Source organism: Pristiophorus japonicus, chromosome 13, assembly GCF_044704955.1.
Source record: "Pristiophorus japonicus isolate sPriJap1 chromosome 13, sPriJap1.hap1, whole genome shotgun sequence".
Lineage (NCBI taxonomy): Eukaryota > Metazoa > Chordata > Chondrichthyes > Pristiophoridae > Pristiophorus > Pristiophorus japonicus.
Genome location: NC_091989.1, coordinates 191,945,439 through 191,963,851, shown reverse-complemented (window position 1 = coordinate 191,963,851; position 18,413 = coordinate 191,945,439). Strand labels below are relative to the sequence as shown.

General features: G+C 47.5%; 1 protein-coding gene across 1 annotated transcript in view; it reads left to right on the top strand.

The window, feature by feature from the left end:
* The window catches only part of dync1li2 (dynein, cytoplasmic 1, light intermediate chain 2), a 111,430-nt gene that overhangs the window by 45,464 nt on the left and 47,553 nt on the right, over positions 1-18,413 (top strand). The window contains exons 5-7 of the mRNA XM_070898298.1: positions 1,252-1,418; positions 12,297-12,390; positions 14,790-14,925. Coding sequence (XP_070754399.1) covers positions 1,252-1,418; positions 12,297-12,390; positions 14,790-14,925 — 397 coding nt within the window. The remainder of the gene's footprint in view (positions 1-1,251; positions 1,419-12,296; positions 12,391-14,789; positions 14,926-18,413) is intronic.

The window sequence follows — 18,413 nt, the reverse complement described above, 5'->3', positions numbered from 1 at the left end:
AGATCACCTCTCGGATGTGCTGCCTCTGTACTGCTGCTTGGTTCTGGTCTCTGTGAGCAGGGTGGTACTGAGACAGGGGCTCGCTCGCGCTGTACCACGCTTGCCCAGTTCTCACTTGCTGACCGCGTGGCACTTGATTCCCTGTACTTGTGTGGGCAATGTGATATTGAGATGATCTTGTGCATCAGCCCGCTAGCCTGGACGGTGAAAGCAAGACCTGGTTAAAGGTGTGTCTCGCTGTCATCGATTGCCAGCAGCTGCTCCATTTACACGGCCTCACAAGACCCTCTTGTCCGGAGTCGCTGGCTAATCTCATTTACAAGGATGACGCCGAAACTGAAAGGTCATTAGTATCCGGAAAGACTGAACCGGCTGGGGCTCTTTACTCTACAAAAGAGATGGCTGAGGTCCTGATCGAGGTCCTTAAAATGATGACGGTAGACCCGGTGAAAGTGTTTCCACTTGTTGGTGAGACCAAAACTAGGGGGCCATAAATATAAGCTCATCACTAATAAATCCAGCAGTAAATTCAGGAGAAACTTCTTTACCCACGGAAATAAATCCATATTATCGTTCAGGAAACGGCTCTAATATGGAGTAGGATTGCTAACCACAAGTTACAATGCCCACCAGCGCTCCCGTTGAGGTGTATGTCAACTCGGCGGTCTGGAGGTCCTGCGCAGGCCACTCACTGGCTTCTAAATGCAGGAATCGCGCGCGCACACCAGAACTTGAATGGGCCTGCACACCCCCAAAACATTAACGGGAACATTGCTGCCCACCTGCCGTGTGTGAATCACCAACTAATTTTAGTTATAAATACTGTGACTCGCTTTTCCCTATGTTTGTGATTTTCATATTTTAATCACTAAACATGCTGGAGGCTGTGAATGTTGTAACTGGCTCGGATAGCGAGCGCACAGCCTGAGGGGAGAATACAAAATTCACAGCCTCCAGCAAGTTGACTGAAGGAACGGTCTCTCCCCACACGACCGTAAAAATGTGAGTTAGTTGTAATTTAGTTGATGTCTTTTTGCAAAGGAACCAGATTGATAATTGAGGATTATAAGGGTTGAGGTTGTTTCGATTGACATTGGGGTTGGGAAAGAGAAAGAGAGAGAGAGAGAGAGAGAGAGAGATAAATCTTGGACTGGGAGGGAAGGAGAGCATGAGCTGCCTGTGGGCAGAGTGGATCCAGATGCCTTTCCCTGCTCCGTGTTGTTTCATGCCCTGTGTGTGTTCTGTCCCCAGTGGTGAAGGAGTTCCAGGAGTATGTGGAGCCTGAGGAAGGGTCGCCGGGCTCACCGCAGAGGAGGGTGCCCGTGTCTGGTCAGGAGGACGAGGAGGTGGTTCTGCCGTTGGGTGAGAATGTACTAACGCACAATCTGGGCATTCCAGTCCTGGTCGTCTGCACAAAGGTAGGTTTGTATTCTCATGAGCCTCGGCCTGTGTGTGTGTGCCTGTGTGCACGCGTGTGTGTGCCTGCGTGTCTGATTATTGAACAATATCATGAGCAGCAAGTTTTTGACCGCTATCATCTCTCAAGTTATGTATTATCCCAACTCTGATGTATTTTGACGTTCATCTTTGCTGTGTCAAAATCCAAGAATTTGTTACCAGATGCCACCCAAGGGCGAAGGGGTATTGCAGGATACTAATCGTGAGAGAAAACCCTGGCTTGTTCCTCCTCTGGGACACACAGTAATTGTCTCTCTGCTGCCCCTGTCTGAGGTCCGATCCCGAGATGTTCCTGGTCTGCGGCTCAGCATCACCCTGCTGATACATTTCATCTGTTCACTAAACCGCGATGAGGGTGAGAGGAACAAGTAACTCGCGACGAGTTTGAGCTAGTAATTCGGTCCGAGCCTGGTGATCTTTGAAGGTGCACCAGTGTTGCTGTCACTCGCTATGTCATCAGAGCAGCTTGATTGAATTACTAGCAAGTAGCTCACTGCGGGCTGTCGATAAATCTCTGCCTATACATATATATACTGCTGGAGTGGTTTTAAAACTGAATGTTTTATTCACCCAAATAGGCCTTTGTCATACATTTGACAATCTATTTTTAAAGTGCCATTGAAGAGGGCGAGTGATTTCCATCTCCACTTTGTACTTTGAGAAGCCAACAAAAATAATTAAATTCAGGTATATTTCATGAAGGTATTCCACACATAGGTGCACATTCGCTTTCTGAAGCCATTCATGAAATCATAGAGGTTTACAGCACGGAAGGAGGCCATTTCGGCCCATTGTGTCCGTGCTGGCTGACCAAGAGCTACCCAGCCGAATCCCACTTTCCAGCTCTGGGTCCATAGCCCTGTAGGTTACAGCACTCCAAGCGCATATCCAGGTACTTTTTAAATGTGGTGAGGGTTTCTGCCTCTCCCACCCTTTCAGGCAGTGAGTTCCAGACTCTCCACCCTCTGGGCGGGAACATTTCCCTTCAAATACCCTCTAAACCTCTCCCCAATTACTTTAAATCCATTGTACCACAGTTGTGTGGGACAGGCAAGATGGATTTGAGGGTCTTTCCCTGTCTGTCATTGTTTGTATGTTACGGTGAATATGCAGATTTTGACGCCAGTGTACAGTCACACACAAGAACATATGACCCCTCGGGCCTGCTCCGTCATTAAATGAAGTTCTACATCAACTCAACTTTCCTGCCCTATCCCCATTCTAACAACTTTGGTCCCTTTTACTAATGCCAGTTTTTTTTATTTCCAGTTTATATTCTTTTTTTTAAAAAAAACCTGAAATCAAGTGTCGAGTGCCATGGTAGGATTTGACTTCACATTCTGTGGATTCAGGCCTCTGGATTACTCGTCCTGTAACATTACAACTCCATTACTATACGCAAAAGTGTGTTAGAAGCTGCAGTGCACAGTGCTTGGGGAGGAATGCACTGATTGACCGATCCAGGTTTCTTGGCCTGACTGTGAATGCACTGTGACAACTGAGGCTGAGGCAACTTCTTCGGTCTTCAATTCTAGGGATTAGTAACATAAGAACATAAGAAATAGGAGCAGGGTTAGGCCATACGGCCCCTCAAGCCTGTTCCGCCATTCAATAAGATCATGGCTGATCCGATCATGGACTCGGGTCCACTTCCACGCCCGCTCCCCATAACTCCTTATTCCCTTATCGTTTAAGAAACTGCCTATTTCTGTCTTAAATATAATCAATGACCCAGCTTCTACAGCTCTCTGAGGCAGCGAATTCCACAGATTTACAACCCTCAGAAGAAATTTCTCCTCACCTCAGTTTTAAATGGGCGGCCCCTTATTCTAAGATCATGCCCTCTAGTTCCAGTCTCCCCTATCAGTGGAAACATCTCTCTGCATCCACCTTGTCAAGCCCCCTCATAATCTTATACGTTTCGATAAGATCACCTCTCATTCTTCTGAATTCCAATGAGTAGAGACCCAACCTACTCAACCTTTCCTCATAAGTCAACCCCCTCATCCCTGGAATCAACCTAGTGAACCTTCTCTGAACTGCCTCCAAAGCAAGTATATCCTTTCTTAATATGGAAACCAAAACTGTACGCAGTATTCCGGGTGTGGCCTCATCAATACCTTCTATAGCTGTAGCAAGACTTCCCTACTTTTATACTCCATCCCCTTTGCAATAAAGGCCAAGATAACATTGGCCTTCCTGATCACTTGCTGTACCAGCATACTATCCTTTTGTGTTTCAGGCACAAGTACCCCCAGGTCCTGCTGTACTGTGGCACTTTACAATCTTTCTCCATTTAAATAATAACCTGCTCTTTGGTTTTTTTTCTGCCAAAGTGCATGACCTCACACTTTCCGACATTATACTCCATCTGCTAAATTTTTGCCCACTCACTTAGCCTGTCTGTCCTTTTGCAGATTTTTTGTGTCCTCCTCACACATTGCTTTTCCTCCCATCTTTGTATCATCAGCAAACTTGGCTACGTTACACTCAGTCCCTTCTTCCAAGTCGTTAATATATATTGTAAATAGCTGGGGTCCCAGCACTGATCCCTGCGGCACCCCACTAGTTACTGTTTGCCAATCAGAGAATGAACCATTTATCCCGACTCTCTGTTCTCTGTTAGTTAACCAATCCTCTATCCATGCTAATATATTACCCCCAACCCCATGGATTTTTATCTTGTGCAGTAACCTTTTATATGGCACCTTGTCAAATGCCTTCTGGAAGTCCAAATACACCACATCCACTGGTTCCCCTTTATCCACCCTGTTCGTTACATCCTCAAAGAACTCCAGCAAATTTGTCAAACATGACTTCCCCTTCATAAATCCATGCTGACTCTGCCTGACCGAATTTTGCTTTTCCAAATGTCCTACGACTGCTTCTTTAATAATGGACTCCCAACATTTTCCCAACCACAGATGTTGGGCTAACTGGTCTATAGTTTCCTGCTTTTTGTCTGCCTCCTTTTTTAAATAGAGGCGTTACATTTGCAGTTTTCCAATCTGCTGGGAACGCCCCAGAATCCAGGGAATTTTGGTAAATTACAACCAATGCATCCACAATCCCTGCCGCTACTTCTCTTAAGACCCTAGGATGCAAGCCATCAGGTCCAGGGAATTTTTCCGCCTTTAGTCCCATTATCTTATTGAGTATCACCTCCTCAGTGATTATGATTGTGTTAAGTTCCTCCCCCACTTCCTACTCAATACATTGGTCCTGATATGGGCCACGACCTCTGGCTGTTCACCCTCTCCCCCCAGAATGCCCTGCAGCCGCTCAGTGACATCCATGACCCTGACACCAGGGAGGCAACATACCATCCTGGAGTCATGTCTGTGGCCGCAGGAACACCTGTCTGCTCCCCTGACTATCGAATCTCCTACCACTATAGCTCTTCCATTCTTCTTCCTCCCCCCGCCGTGCAGCTGAACCACCCGTGGTGCCGTGGACTTGGCTCTGGCTGCACTCCCCAGAGCCACCATCGCCCCCACCGGCACTCAGAATAGTAGTTAAGCCCGGCGACAGTATTCTTCATGTCAGTCCTTTGCAGTGTCCCTTTGGCTTGTGAACAATATTTTAGAGACTCTTTAAAAACGTCATGGTGCCTGTGTGGTTTATTTTCTCCCCTCCTCTCCTGAAAGCGTTGACTCTTGGGGTGCAATCCCAAGGATATGCGCCCCAAATAACCGTTCTTCGAGTGGGGGGGGGCATCGCGTTCCCCTTTAACTGACGACAGCATTTCCAGCAGGAGCTCCTGAAGTAGTGATCAGGAGCCGGAACGCTGCCTGATTTCCTGCTTCCCACTTCAACCCTGGGGGGACGCAGCGACCATTCTGTCGTGCCCCAAGTACTGCCGCAGCCGAGATCCGATTACGAAATGAACCTGGGACCTATTAATCAGCACTCGTGGAGGGGGGGAGGCCTGTGAGAACAGTGTGATTATAGTCAATGGGCGTAGGTGCAGACACAGCCCAGTGCACACAGTGCTGCCCGAGGGCTGTCATTCAGTCTCAAAGTGACATCTTGTGGCAAAGATCAGGTACTGCGACGGAACGCTGTTTAACAGTAAGCGGGAAGAATTGTACAGAAATTCCAACATGGGAGCAGCAGGCTGCTAGCCCAGCCAGTCCATGTTGGTGTTTATCCCGTGAGCAGTCATCTAATCCCATGTATCTGTCCTGTTCCCATATCCCCTTTCAACCTACCTAACCTGGCTTTAAATATTGACATGGTCCCTGCTTGAATTGATCATCTCACTAGTGCGTTCCACAGTCTCTCAACCCTCTGTTTATAAAAAATAAAATCTGTTCACTCTCCTAAATCTCTGGCATTGTTCCTTATCCACTGGAAACGATCTGTTTCTGTCTACTCTGTCCTGTTCATTCATAATTTTGAGAATCTCTATCCAATCACCCTTCAATCTCTTCCGTTCACACAAAAGCAGCCCCAATTTCCAAGTCTTCGTATCTGTCCTTTCACACACCAGGCAGTATCTGAGTGAAGAGAGTCCATTCAGTCTGGCAAGCGTCGCTTTGTGTAATGATGGACGAGTATTGTGGGGGTTTGCACTGGAGAAGCTGTGCTCACAATTGGACACTTTGAGTATGTGACGCATACTTTCAATGCTGTCCCATCTGCCCGAGGCAACAGCACAAAGAACCGTCGCTTCCAAATTCTCCGCAAGCACGATATTTGATCAGGTGAAACCAGCAAATGGGAACCATGAGCACAAATAAAGACACTTGGATATTAAGGGAATCGAGGGATATGGGGATCGGGCGGGAAAGTGGAGTTGAGGTCGATGATCAGCCGTGGTCTTATTGAATGGCGGAGCAGGCTCGAGGGGCCGAATGGCCAACTCCTGCTCCTAATTATGTTCGAGTTACCTGGACTTTGAGGGCTCGATTTCCAGGTTCCATCGACTATAGAATCGTCACTGCCCCCTGCTCTGTCTCTTATATTCTCCACTTACTTATATTTCTCTGTAAAGATAATGCACAGGTTGGGTTTTCGAAACTCCTAGTGACTTGATTTATTTCTGTGGATGGAAAGCAGCTCTGGAAACCTCCACACTCCCCCCCCCCCCCCCCCCCCCCCAAAGTAAAGGAAGCCTCACTTACCTTGGCCAGCAGACTGGAGTACAACCGTGCTCTGATTATTCCCCGAGTCGCGGCGTCCCAACCACCTGGGCTGAGGTTGGCTAAACTCGGCACACACCAGCGTTCGAGCTCGGGATCTTCCTGGCCTGGAGGGTCAGTGCGACACCGCCCTTGCCAGACTACTTGCTTTGTACAAGTGGTGCGAGCTTTTCCTGCCGCTGCCATAGCTACACCGGACTGGTTCCATTGACGCCGTTCCAAGTATGGAAACATACTGGAGGTGATGGAATGGACAGCACCGACACAGGCCATTCCGTCCAACAGGTCCGTGCCGGGGTTTATGCTCCACACCAGCCTCCTCCCGCCCTCTTCACCTCACCCCATCAACATATCCCTCTATTCCTTTCTCCCTTAAGTACTTATCCAGCTTCACCTCAACAGCATCTTTGCTATTTTCCTCCACTGCTCCTTGTGGTGGCAAGTTCCACATTCTCACCACTCGGTAAAGATTTTTACATATGATATACAGCCCAACCAGTCCATGCCGGCGTTTATGCTCCTCTCAAGCCTCCTCCCGTCTTTCTATCAGCATAACCCTCGCTTCTCTTTCTCCCCCATACGCTTGTCCGGCCTCCCCTTAAATACATCGATACTATTCGCCTCAACCCCTCCCTGTGTCAGCGAGTTCCACATTCTCACCGCTCTCTGGGTAAAGAAGTTTCTCCTGAATTCCCCATTGGATTACTTGGTGACGATCTTCTATCGATGGCCTCTAGTTATGCTCTTCCCCACAAGTGGAAACATTCTCTCTCTATCCACTCCATCAAAACCTTTCATCATTTTAAAGACTCTATTAGGTCACCCCAAAGCCTTTTTTTAAAGAGAAGAGAGACCCATCCTTTCCTGATGTGTATACCCTCACATCTCTGGTATGATCCCTGTAAATCTTCTCTGCACCCTCTCCAGTGCCTCCATATTCTTTTTGCTGAATGCCGGCTCGGGCTGCATGCTGCTCCTTTGAAGGCCCCGGCCTCCTGATGGCCCTCGCAGCGGGGGGGGGGGGGGGCCTTGCCACTGGATAAAGACCTCGCTCTGTCAAGCCCGTGTGGTGGCTGGTGTGCAACGGTCACCACACGCTAAAAAAATCCACCCACAGGCATCTTCCATGTAGCTCGGGACCTCGAATATTAGGTCCTTCATTGAAACACCTGTGAACTCGTCCCTTTTTGACGTGGAAGCAAGTCATCCTCGATACAAGGGACTGCCTATGATATCCTTTTTGTACTATGAAGACCAGAATTGCATGCAGTACTCCCAAGTGTGGTCTACCCAAGGTTCGATACAGGTTTAGCATAATTTCCCTACTTTTCAATTCTATCTCTAGAAATAAACCCTAGTGCTTGGTTTGCTTTTTACGGCCTTGCTCATCTGTGTCACAACTTTGTGGTTTGTGTATTTGTATCCGCGATCCCTTTGTTCCTCGACCCCAACACATGTTTCCATACTCTCTCCTCCTGAAAACTGAGCAGTGCAGCAAGCGATTTCTGCACATTAGGGCCATGTGTTCACACTGGTTTCCCAGAGCAGTGTGCGGAGATAGATAGAGATAGGAGCATTTAAAATTAACAATTGATCGAGCACCAATTACCGTTTGCAGAAACGAGTTCCAAACTTCATGTGTGTAGAAGTGTTTCCTAATTTCACTCCTGAAAGGTCTGGCTCTAATTTTTAGATTCTGCTCCCTTGTCCCAGACTCCCCAACCAGCGGGAATAGTTTCTCTCTATCTACCCTATCTGTTCCCCTTAATATCCTGAAAAGTTCAATCAGATCACCCCTTAATCGTCTAAATTCTAGAGAATAGAAGCCTCATTTGTGCAATAATGAAATGAACCAGATAATAACACGCTCCCATCAGCGGCGACTGCAGCCTGTACAGAGACGGCCTCTCGAGACACCCAGGGCCTGTGTCAGAGTTGCTGTCTCCCTTACCTCCACACCACTCCTGTCCCATTAACAGCAAGAGTCATCCGCAGCCTCTGGTTGCTGTACGAAGCCTGTCCGGGGGGGGCAATGCTAAAAGGTTCAGAGAAGGAAAGGGAGCGGGAAATAGGATTCTGTTAATTTTATTCTGAAGATTAGTTTTTCACTTTTTCTCTCTTGTGAAAGTGCCAAGTCCATCAGCCGGGTCCTCGTACCACGGTGGTTATTCTTAAGATGCATGTCTGCTATTCAACTGCAGTGAGCACCACAGCAAGACCAGTACTATTCTCATTTTCACATGCCAGCATCTTGCAGCAGGAGTCAGTGGATAGTAAGCAGGAGCAGGAAACCTGGATGATTTCTGCCCCCTCCCCCAATAGCCCAGGGGGTGCTGATGCACTGTACTGCTGTTCACAATCTGGCTGAGATCAACTAATGGTACAGACGGGAGACAGTATCTGGGCCCTCTCTGGTAACCACCAGGCCTCGTGCTTTTCTCACTCAACCATCTCGACACCTTTTAATTATTTCTGTTTTGCAAATACTTTGGGCAGGTCTGTTGATTGCATCGAGAGGCAGTGAACTGTCCCTTTAATCCCATGGGCTTTAATTTTGCTAACGAGGCGTGTTATGTGATACTTCATCAAACAGCTTCTGAAAGTCAACACCATCTGCACTACCTTCATCAATTCTCTGTTACTTCATCAAAGAACTCATTAGTCAAATGTGATTTGCCTTGTAACAAATCCATGCTGACCTTCATTTTTAGCCCAAATTTTTCCAAGTGCCAGTTAATTTTGTCCTGGATTATTGTCTGTTTCCCCACCACAGACTTGTGGTGACTGGCCTGTAATTCCCGTTCTCTGAACAAGGGAACATTTGCAGTCCTTCAGTCCTCTGGCGCACCACCCCCTCATCTAAGGAGATTGAAAGATTGTGGCCATATCCTCCACAACTTCCGTCCTTACTTCCCATCCGGACCGGTGACTTTTCTACTTTATATATTATGTATAATTTTTTAATATATATTAATAATACAAGGTTACTGCAGAAGATAAAAGTTCACGTGGTTGGGGGTGATATATTAGCATGGATAGAGGATTGGGTAACTAACAAAAAACAGAGTCAGGATAAATGGTTCATTCTCTGGTTGGCAACCAGTAACTAGTGGGGTGCCGCAGGGATCAGTGCTAGGACCCCAGCTATTTACAATCTATATTAACAACTTGGAAGAAGGGACTGAGTGTAACGTAGCCAAGTTTGCTGACGATACAAAGATGGGAGGAAAAGCAATGTGTGAGGAGGACACAAAAAATCTGCAAAAGACAGACAGGCTAAGTGAGTGGGCAAAAATTTTGCAGATGGAGTATAATGCTGGAAAGTGTGAGGTCATGCACTTTGGCAGAAAAAAATCAAAGAGCAAGTTATTATTCAAATAGAGAAAGATTGTAAAGTGCCGCAGGACAGCGGAACCTGGGGGTACTTGTGCATGAAACACAAAAGGATAGTATGCAGGTACAACAAGTGATCAGGGAGACCAATGGTATCTTGGCCTTTATTGCAAAGGGGATGGAGTATAAAAGCAGGAAAGTCTTGCTACAGTTACAGGGTATTGGTGAGGCCTGGAATATTGCGTGCAGTTTTGGTTTCCATATTTATGAAAGGATATACTTGCTTTGGAGGCAGTTCAGAGAAGGATCACTCGGTTGATTCCGGAGATGAGGGGGTTGACTAATGAGGAAAGGTTGAGTGGGTTGCATTGTAATTCAGAAGAATGAGAGGTGATCTTATCGAAACGTATAAGATTGAGGGGGCTTGACAAGGTGGATGCAGAGAGGATATTTCCACTGATAGGGGAGACTAGAACGAGAGGGCATAATCTTAGAATAAGGGGGCCGTCCATTTAAAACTGAGATGAGGAGAAATTTCTTCTGAGGGTTATAAATCTGTGAAATTCGCTGCGTCAGAGAGCTGTGGAAGCTGGGACATTGAATAAATTTTAGACAGAAATGGACAGTTTCTTAAACAATAAGGGGTTATGGGAACTGGAGCTGAGTCCATGATCGGATCCGCCATGATCGTATTAAATGGCGGAGCAGGCTCGAGGGGCCGTATGGCCGACTCCTGCTCCTATTTCTTAAATTCTTATATATAAATAATATATATATATTATGTGTGTCGGCCCCTAATTTCCTCCTTTATTGGTGCCCCCCCCCCCCAATCCTCCCCCATTTACTGGGCCCCTCCCCCCCACCCATTTACTAGGGCCCCTCCCCCAATCCCCCCCCATTTACTGGGGCCCCTTCCCCCCCATTTACTAGGGCCCCTCCCCCAATCCCCCACCCATTTACTGGCCCCTCCCCCCCACCCATTTACTGGGCCCCTCCCCCCCATCCATTTACTAGGGTCCCTCCCCATTTACTGGGCCCCTCCCCCCACCCATTTACTAGGCCCCTCCCCCATTTACTAGGGGCCCTCCCCACCCCACCCATTTACTAGGCCCCCCCCCCATTTACTAGGGGCCCTCCCCCCCCCATTTACTAGGGCCCCTCCCCCACCCCTCCCCATTTACTGGGCCCCTCCCCCTATCCATTTACTAGGGCCCCTCCCCCATTTACTAGGGGCCCTCCCCCCCCCACCCATTTACTAGGGCCCCTTCCCCATTTACTGGGGCCCTCTCCACTGCAGCTCGCTTGAATGTGGAGCATCCACTGTCTGTGCCCTCCGTACGCTTCATGTTTTGTAGCATAATGACTTTGGTTATTTGGGTGCCTTGTGATATTTAATGGTGTTTCGAATATCATGCCAGATGTGCAGCTGGGTGGAATGTTGTGAATGCTTGTCTTTGATCTAATCTTTCACCATATTCTTTGAACTTCACCGCTCCAATTTAGACCATTTCCTCCTCATTTTTTACCCTCTTCCTCCTCGTGGTGACCTGTCTTGCTGGGTTCCATTCATGGTATCGTGTTTCTGGGCTAGTAACCAGAGTCGTGAACTGGTAATCCGAGTTCAAATCGCACCATGGCAGTTTGAGAAAGTCTACAAATTAAATAAAAAGCTGGTATCGGTAAATGTGACCATGAAGCTGTCAGATTGTTAATAACCCAACTGGTTAAACGAATATCAGTTTGGGAAGGCAATCTGCTGTCCTTGCCCCGTCTGGGCTTATACGTGACTCCAGTCCCACACCAAGGTGGTTGTCTCTCTCACTGTCCTCTGAAGTATTAGCAAGGCACTCGGTTGTATCAAACCAGCAATTCCAGAAGGAAACCCACCACCATCATCTCGGGGTGACTATGGTGGGCAATAAGTGCCAGTCCTAGCCAGTGACCCACACATACCATTCATGAGTGCAAACCAAGGTTTATATTCAGCTTTCATCGCTGGGAACTTGGTTTTAATCTCGCCCAGACTGACGGGAAGGAAATTGCAGCAGCTGTAAACGTCCTGTGTGAAGTGAGTTCACTTCGGTGATATATTGCACGGAGAATTGCAGGCACCGCACTTTGGGGCTGTGCTGTGCTGCCCTGCCTCTGATGGCCTTGTCTGGAAACGTACTGGTTTTTTTTGTCTGTCTCCATAGCGTGCGTATCAAACTGGTCGTACGGTTAATTCTAGGGGTTCAGAAATGTATAAAATGGCACGACCTGTGGTAGATTACGATTGCTGAATTGTGTTGTGTTTGCAGATCCGCTGTGCTGCTTACTCTATGCTCATCTCGCCCTCTCTCGTTTTCTTCTCTCCTGCAGTGTGATGCGGTCAGTGTACTGGAGAAGGAACACGATTACAGAGATGAGCACTTCGATTTCATTCAGTCGCACGTTCGCAGATTCTGCTTAGAGTGTATCCTTCAGCAAAGTACAAACGAGTGTCGCCATAGGGCAGAGGTTCCTCCCCCCCCCCCCCCCCTCCAGGGTCCTGTAGCGGGTGCCTTTGCTTGGCAGCTCCTCGTGCTGACCGTTGGATATGGATAGGACAAAGGACAGACAGAGAGATTAATTTGTTTCATTGCTGGTTCTGGGACCATTCTGTGCACTAATTGGCATCCGTGTTGCCTGCGAAAACATGTACTAACTGTTTAATTGGTCGTGATCGTATTTGGAGTGTCCCAAGGACGAGAAGGTGCTTTATAAATGTAGGTTTATTCGTTTGCCATTGCACTCTGCCTTTCTTCCAGGGAACATGAAGAAAATAAAGTTTAAATACTTCTGCAGTTTATTTCAGAACATCGTTGTGGTTTTGGTACAAAGCCAATTTCTGTGAGGGGAGCTTTCCAGATGGGTCCAGGCATTTTAGCTAGTTGGGTGCTTAATCATCCTCAGATAATAGAGCAGTCCAAGTCCGCATGCAGCAAGACCTGGACAACATTCAGGCTTGGTCTGATAAGTGGCAAGTAACATTCACATCGCACAAGTGCCAGGCAATGAATATCTCCAACAAGCGAGAGTCTAACCACCGCCCCTTGACATTCAATGGCATTACCATCGCTGAATCCCCCAGCATCAACATCCTGGGGGTCACCATTGACCAGAAACTTAATTGGACCAGCCACATAAATACTGTGGCTACAAGAGCAGGTCGGAGGCTGGATATTCTGCGACGAGTGTCTCACCTCCTGACTCCCCAAAGCCTTTCCACCATCTACAAGGCACAAGTCAGGAGTGTGATGGAACACTCTCCACTTCCCTGGATGAGTGCAGCTCCAACAACACTCAAGAAGCTCGACACCATCCAGGACAAAGCAGCTGTTTGATCAGCCCCCCATCCACAACCTTCAACACTCACTCCCTCCACCACCGGCGCACCCTGGCTGCAGTGTGTACCATCTACAAGATGCACTGCAGCAACTCGCCAAGGCTTCTTCGGCAGCACCTCCCAAACCCACGACCTCTACCACCTAGAAGGACAAGGGCAGCAGGCGCATGGGAACACCAGCACGGAAACGATGGGGCGAAATGGCCTCCTTCCGTGCTGTAACTTTCTATGATTGACCATCACCTCCAAGTCTCACACAATTCTGGCTTGCAAGTAGATCGGCCATTCCTTCATCGTCGCTGGGTCCTGTGGGAGCACCTTCACCACACGGACTGCAGGGTTCAAGAAGGCGGCTCACCACCACCACCACCTCATGGGCAATTAGGGACGGGCAATAAATAACGCCACGTTCCGTGAGCCCAGCCTGTTGAGTTAGCTTTAATCAAGCCAGGACATTCGGCTGGCTGTTCGGTTAAGGAGGGAGAAATTCAAGACAGGGTTTCCACTCCTGATTACCGTGAGGTAACTTCTGCGTGAATGGATCGCGGGATAGGATCGGACTCGGTGACTCTCCCACAAACAGCTTTCTGATGACCACAGTCTAGGTTCATGCTTGATGAACTAATGAATGGCCACTTGGGGGGAGGTGCCAGATGGTAGCCTGCACCTGTGGGAACCAGGCCGGGGGAAGAGAGAATAAATAGTTCAAAAATAATTCGAAGGGGGAAGGGCAGAAAAAATGCAGCAGACGTCGATTTGAAAGATGAGTAGAGTGTTGAGTTGAGTGGCGACTGTGTTGGTTTAAGTGTAACCAGAAGCGCAGGCATGCCATCGGAAACCCACTCTGAGCAAGACTAATTTAATTCAGCAAATCGCTTGTGTTACCTCAAAGAATTAAAGCAATTTTGCTGCAACTTGTTGACTCGTTTCTTTTGAAAGCTTTCAAATTCCTGAATGTTCCTCCTGGCTAGTTTGTGTTTTTGTGTCGCTTGAGGCAGTGGTTAAGGTCCAAATATTAAACCAAGGCCAAGATGAGACGCTCTTAATTTATTTGAGGGGTCCAGACAGAGTAGATGGAGAGAAACTGTTCCCATTGGCAGACGGGTCGAGAACCAGAGGACACAGATTTTAAAACTTTTTTACGCAGCGAGTAGTTAAGATCTGGAATGCACTTCCTGAAAGGGTGGTGGAGGCAGACTTAATCGTGGCTTTCAAAAGGGAGTTGGATAAGTACCTGAAGGAATAAAATTTGCAGGGCTATGGGGAAAGGGTAGGGGAATGGGTCTAGTTGGAGTGTTCTTGCAGAGAGCCGGCACGGGCTTGACGGGCCAAACGGCCTCCTGTCATTCTGATTGTGTTTGTGCTCAGCAAGGTAAGTGACGTCAATGCCACGGAAAATTGTTTTACTCCCACATTCCCTCCTATCCCTGCCACGCATGGATCAAGCGCGATTCCCAGTTAAATGTTCTCCTTAACCCGCGTTTCAGATGGTGCTGCCTTGATTTATACGTCAATAAAAGAGGAGAAGAATGTTGATCTCTTGTATAAATATCTCGTCCACAAAATGTACGACTTCCAGTTTACTACACCTGCCTTAGTGGTGGAAAAAGATGCGGTTTTTATGTAAGTACCTTCATGCATTGCACAGGTCCGTCAACGCACCAGGGACAGTACACTCGCAACGGGCACCTTCGAGTAAAAAAAGCCTGTGACTTACTGCTGGCTGATTCTGATGTACAGCTTGAAACTGACAGTCTGCTGAATTCCCGAGCCAAACAGTGAGAGTCTCACTCACCCATCACTTAGCTTAACTTAACGCTTGCACCTTGCGCCCTTCAGCACTTTTGTATATTTTTTTAGAAGAAAGAGGGAACCCGTTCTAACCTCTAACTGATCCCACCTTTGATTTCCCGATTGCGGAGGAGTTGCATCTTACCATCCTGAAGCCACGCCTTTAACAGGAGAGTAATGCATTCTATTTTGCCAGCAGCTCCCGGGCGGTGTTGCTCACTGTGGGCCAGAGGGTTTGCTGAAGTGTGACGTCTGAAGCGTTGACGGGAATTAAATGTGGTGCAGGAAGTGTGTGCTGTGTGAAAGTCTTTTCAACGCAGACTTAGGAACGATGTGACATGCCTGTCCTTGTAAAACAGCATATCCTCTGATTTACCAAGAGCAACGTCACGGGAGATCTAGTCCGCATATCATTTTGTGAAGAAGTAGAAACTGCAAATGTAAGCGAAAATGTGATAAATATTCAGCCAGTCGCTCAGCATTGGCAGAGAGAAAGGACAGTTATCATTTCAGTTGTGTGCCCTTCATTAGAATATAAAACACCTGCTGTTTGCATTAGGAATCATAAGAACATAAGAAATAGGAGCAGGAGTCGGCCATTTGGTCCCTCGAGCCTGCTCCGCCATTCAATAAGATCATGGCTGATCTGATCATGGACTCGGCTCCACTTCCCCGCCCGCTCCCCATAACCCTTCACTCCCTTATCGCTCAAAAATCTGTCTATCTCCTCCTTAAATATATTCAATGACCCAGCCTCCACGGTTTTCTGGGGCAGAGAATTCCATAGATTTACAACTCTGCGAAGAAATTCCTCCTCATCTCAGTTTTCTGAGACTATGTCCCCTAGTTTTAGTTTCCCTTATGTGGAAAGATCCTCTCTGCATCCACCTTGTCGAGCCCCCTCATTATCTTATATGTTTCGATAAGATCACCCCTCATTCTTCTGAACTCCAATATGTATAGGCCCAACCTGTCTTCATAAGTCAACCCCCTCATCTCCAGAATCAACCTAGTGAACCTTCTCTGAACAGCCTCCAATGCAAGTATATCTTTCCTTTAAATACGGAGACCAAAACTGTACGCAGTACTCCAGGTGTGGCCTCACCAATACCCTGTACAGTTGTAGCAGGACTTCTCTGCTTTTATACTCTCTTCCCCCTTGCAATAAAGGCCAACATTCCATTTGCCTTCCTGATCACTTGCTGTACCTGCATGCTAACTTTTTGTGTTTCATGCACAAGGACCCCCAGCTCCCTCTGTACTGCAGCACTTTGCAATTGCTGTGTTTATCAGGATCTCGGGTACAGCCAACTGTTGGTGCAGCGGAGATGTTGAAGGGTGTTCAGTTCCACGGGATGCTGCTGTGATTCAAGAGTTACAAGCCTAGTCTCTGAGTGCAGAATTCCCCTCCGGGGCAGAGGTGGCAAGATTCAGCAGATTCATTGTCTGGACCCGGGTTTGAGTGTCGAAACCTACAGAGCTACGGACCGAGAGCCGGAAAGTCAGATTAGGACGGATAGCTATTTTGCGGCCGGCAACGGCTCGAACTCCGAGCCATACAGAGCTTTCTCCACCGACAAGACCAGAATAATGTGGGGCTGCCTAGCATGGGCTGCGTCGTTGGGAGATTGTGAGCGGGTTTACCACCTCTGCCTTGTGTTCAGATCCCCTTCAGGGCCTGGTCCCTCCCTATCTCTAACCTCCTCCAGCCCTACAACCCTCCCAGATCTCTGCGCTTCCTCCAACTCTGGCCTCTTGAGCATCCCCGATTTTTATCGCTCCACTATTGACGGCCGTGTCTTTGGTTGCCTGGGCCCCAAGCTCTACAATTCCATCCTTAAAACACCTCCACCTCCTTTAAGATGCTCTTGAAAATCTACCAACTATCCTAATATCTTGTTACGTGGCTTGGTGCAAAATGTTTGTCTGATGAAGCGCCTTGGGATGTTTTGCGGCGTTAAAGGCGCTATATAAATACAAGTTGTAAGACTAGCTAGTTTGTGACCAGAAGTGATCCCTTGGCTAACCACCTCCAGCTCTCCCGGATCTCTGCATGCCTCCAATTCTGGCCTTGTACATCCCCAATTTCCCCCCTCTCCACAATGGAGAGCCTTGCCTTCAGCTGCCTGAGTCCCAAGCTCTTAAATGCCCTCCCTTAAACTCTCTACCACTCCTTTTTAAAAGCTCCTTAAAACCTACCTCTCGCGTCCTATCTCCTCATGTGACTCGGTGTTAGATTTTGAATGAACACTCCTGTGGGGTGCCTTGGGACGTTTTACTACACTGGCGGGTTTATAAATGCAAGTTGTTGTTGTAGTGTGACCCAAAATAACTGAAAGGTGTATATTGGTGGGGGCGGGGAACATTACTTTTCTAACAGGCAGAGTTCAGGGGTTGAAATGAATTGGTGTAAAAATTTGTGCTGGAGGTGAGGTGTGCAAGCCAACTCCAGAGTTACACAGCAGGTCGATCAGCATCTGTTACAGGAAAGACCAGAGGGTGTGTAGATCTTTCAGAACTGAGAAGCAAAAGATAAGTGAGCTCCTTGGTTTGGTTGGAGAGAGGAAGAAATTTGAGTACAGGAGCAGGGAGGTCTTACTGCAGTTGTACAGGGCCTTGGTGAGGCCTCACCTGGAATATTGTGTTCAGTTTTGGTCCCCTAATCTGAGGAATGACGTTCTTGCTATTGTGGGAGTGCAGCGAAGGTTCCCCAGACTGATTCCTGGGATGGCTGGACTGACTTATGAGGAGAGACTGGATCAACTGGGCCTGTAAGCACTGGAATTTAGAAGGATGAGAGGGAATCTCATAGAAACATATAAAATTCTGACGGGACTGGCCAGGTTAGATGCAGGAAGATTGTTCCTGATGTTGGGGAAGTCCAGACTAGGGGACATAGGCCCCAAGTTTTCACATGATTTGCTCCTGATTTTTAGGAGCAACTGGTGTAGAACGGAGTATCTTAGAAATCGGAATTCTCGTCAATTAGTTTGCTCCAGTTCTAGTCAGTTAGAACAGTTTCACTTTGGAACAGAATTTTTTTTCAAAAGGGGGTGTGTCCGGCCACTTACGCCTGTTTTCAAAGTTTCGTCAGTGAAAACTAACTTAGAATGGAGTAAGTGAAGATTTTTATACGCTCGAAAAAACCTTGTCTACACTTTAGAAAATCAGGCGTAGGTTACAAATCAGGCGTAGGGAATGGGGGAGGGTTTAAAGGGAAGTTTACAAACATTAAACACTTCAGTTTTATAAATAAAGAGCCATCATCAATAATAAATGATAAATACATCAATAAATCAACCAAAAAAAATTAATAAATA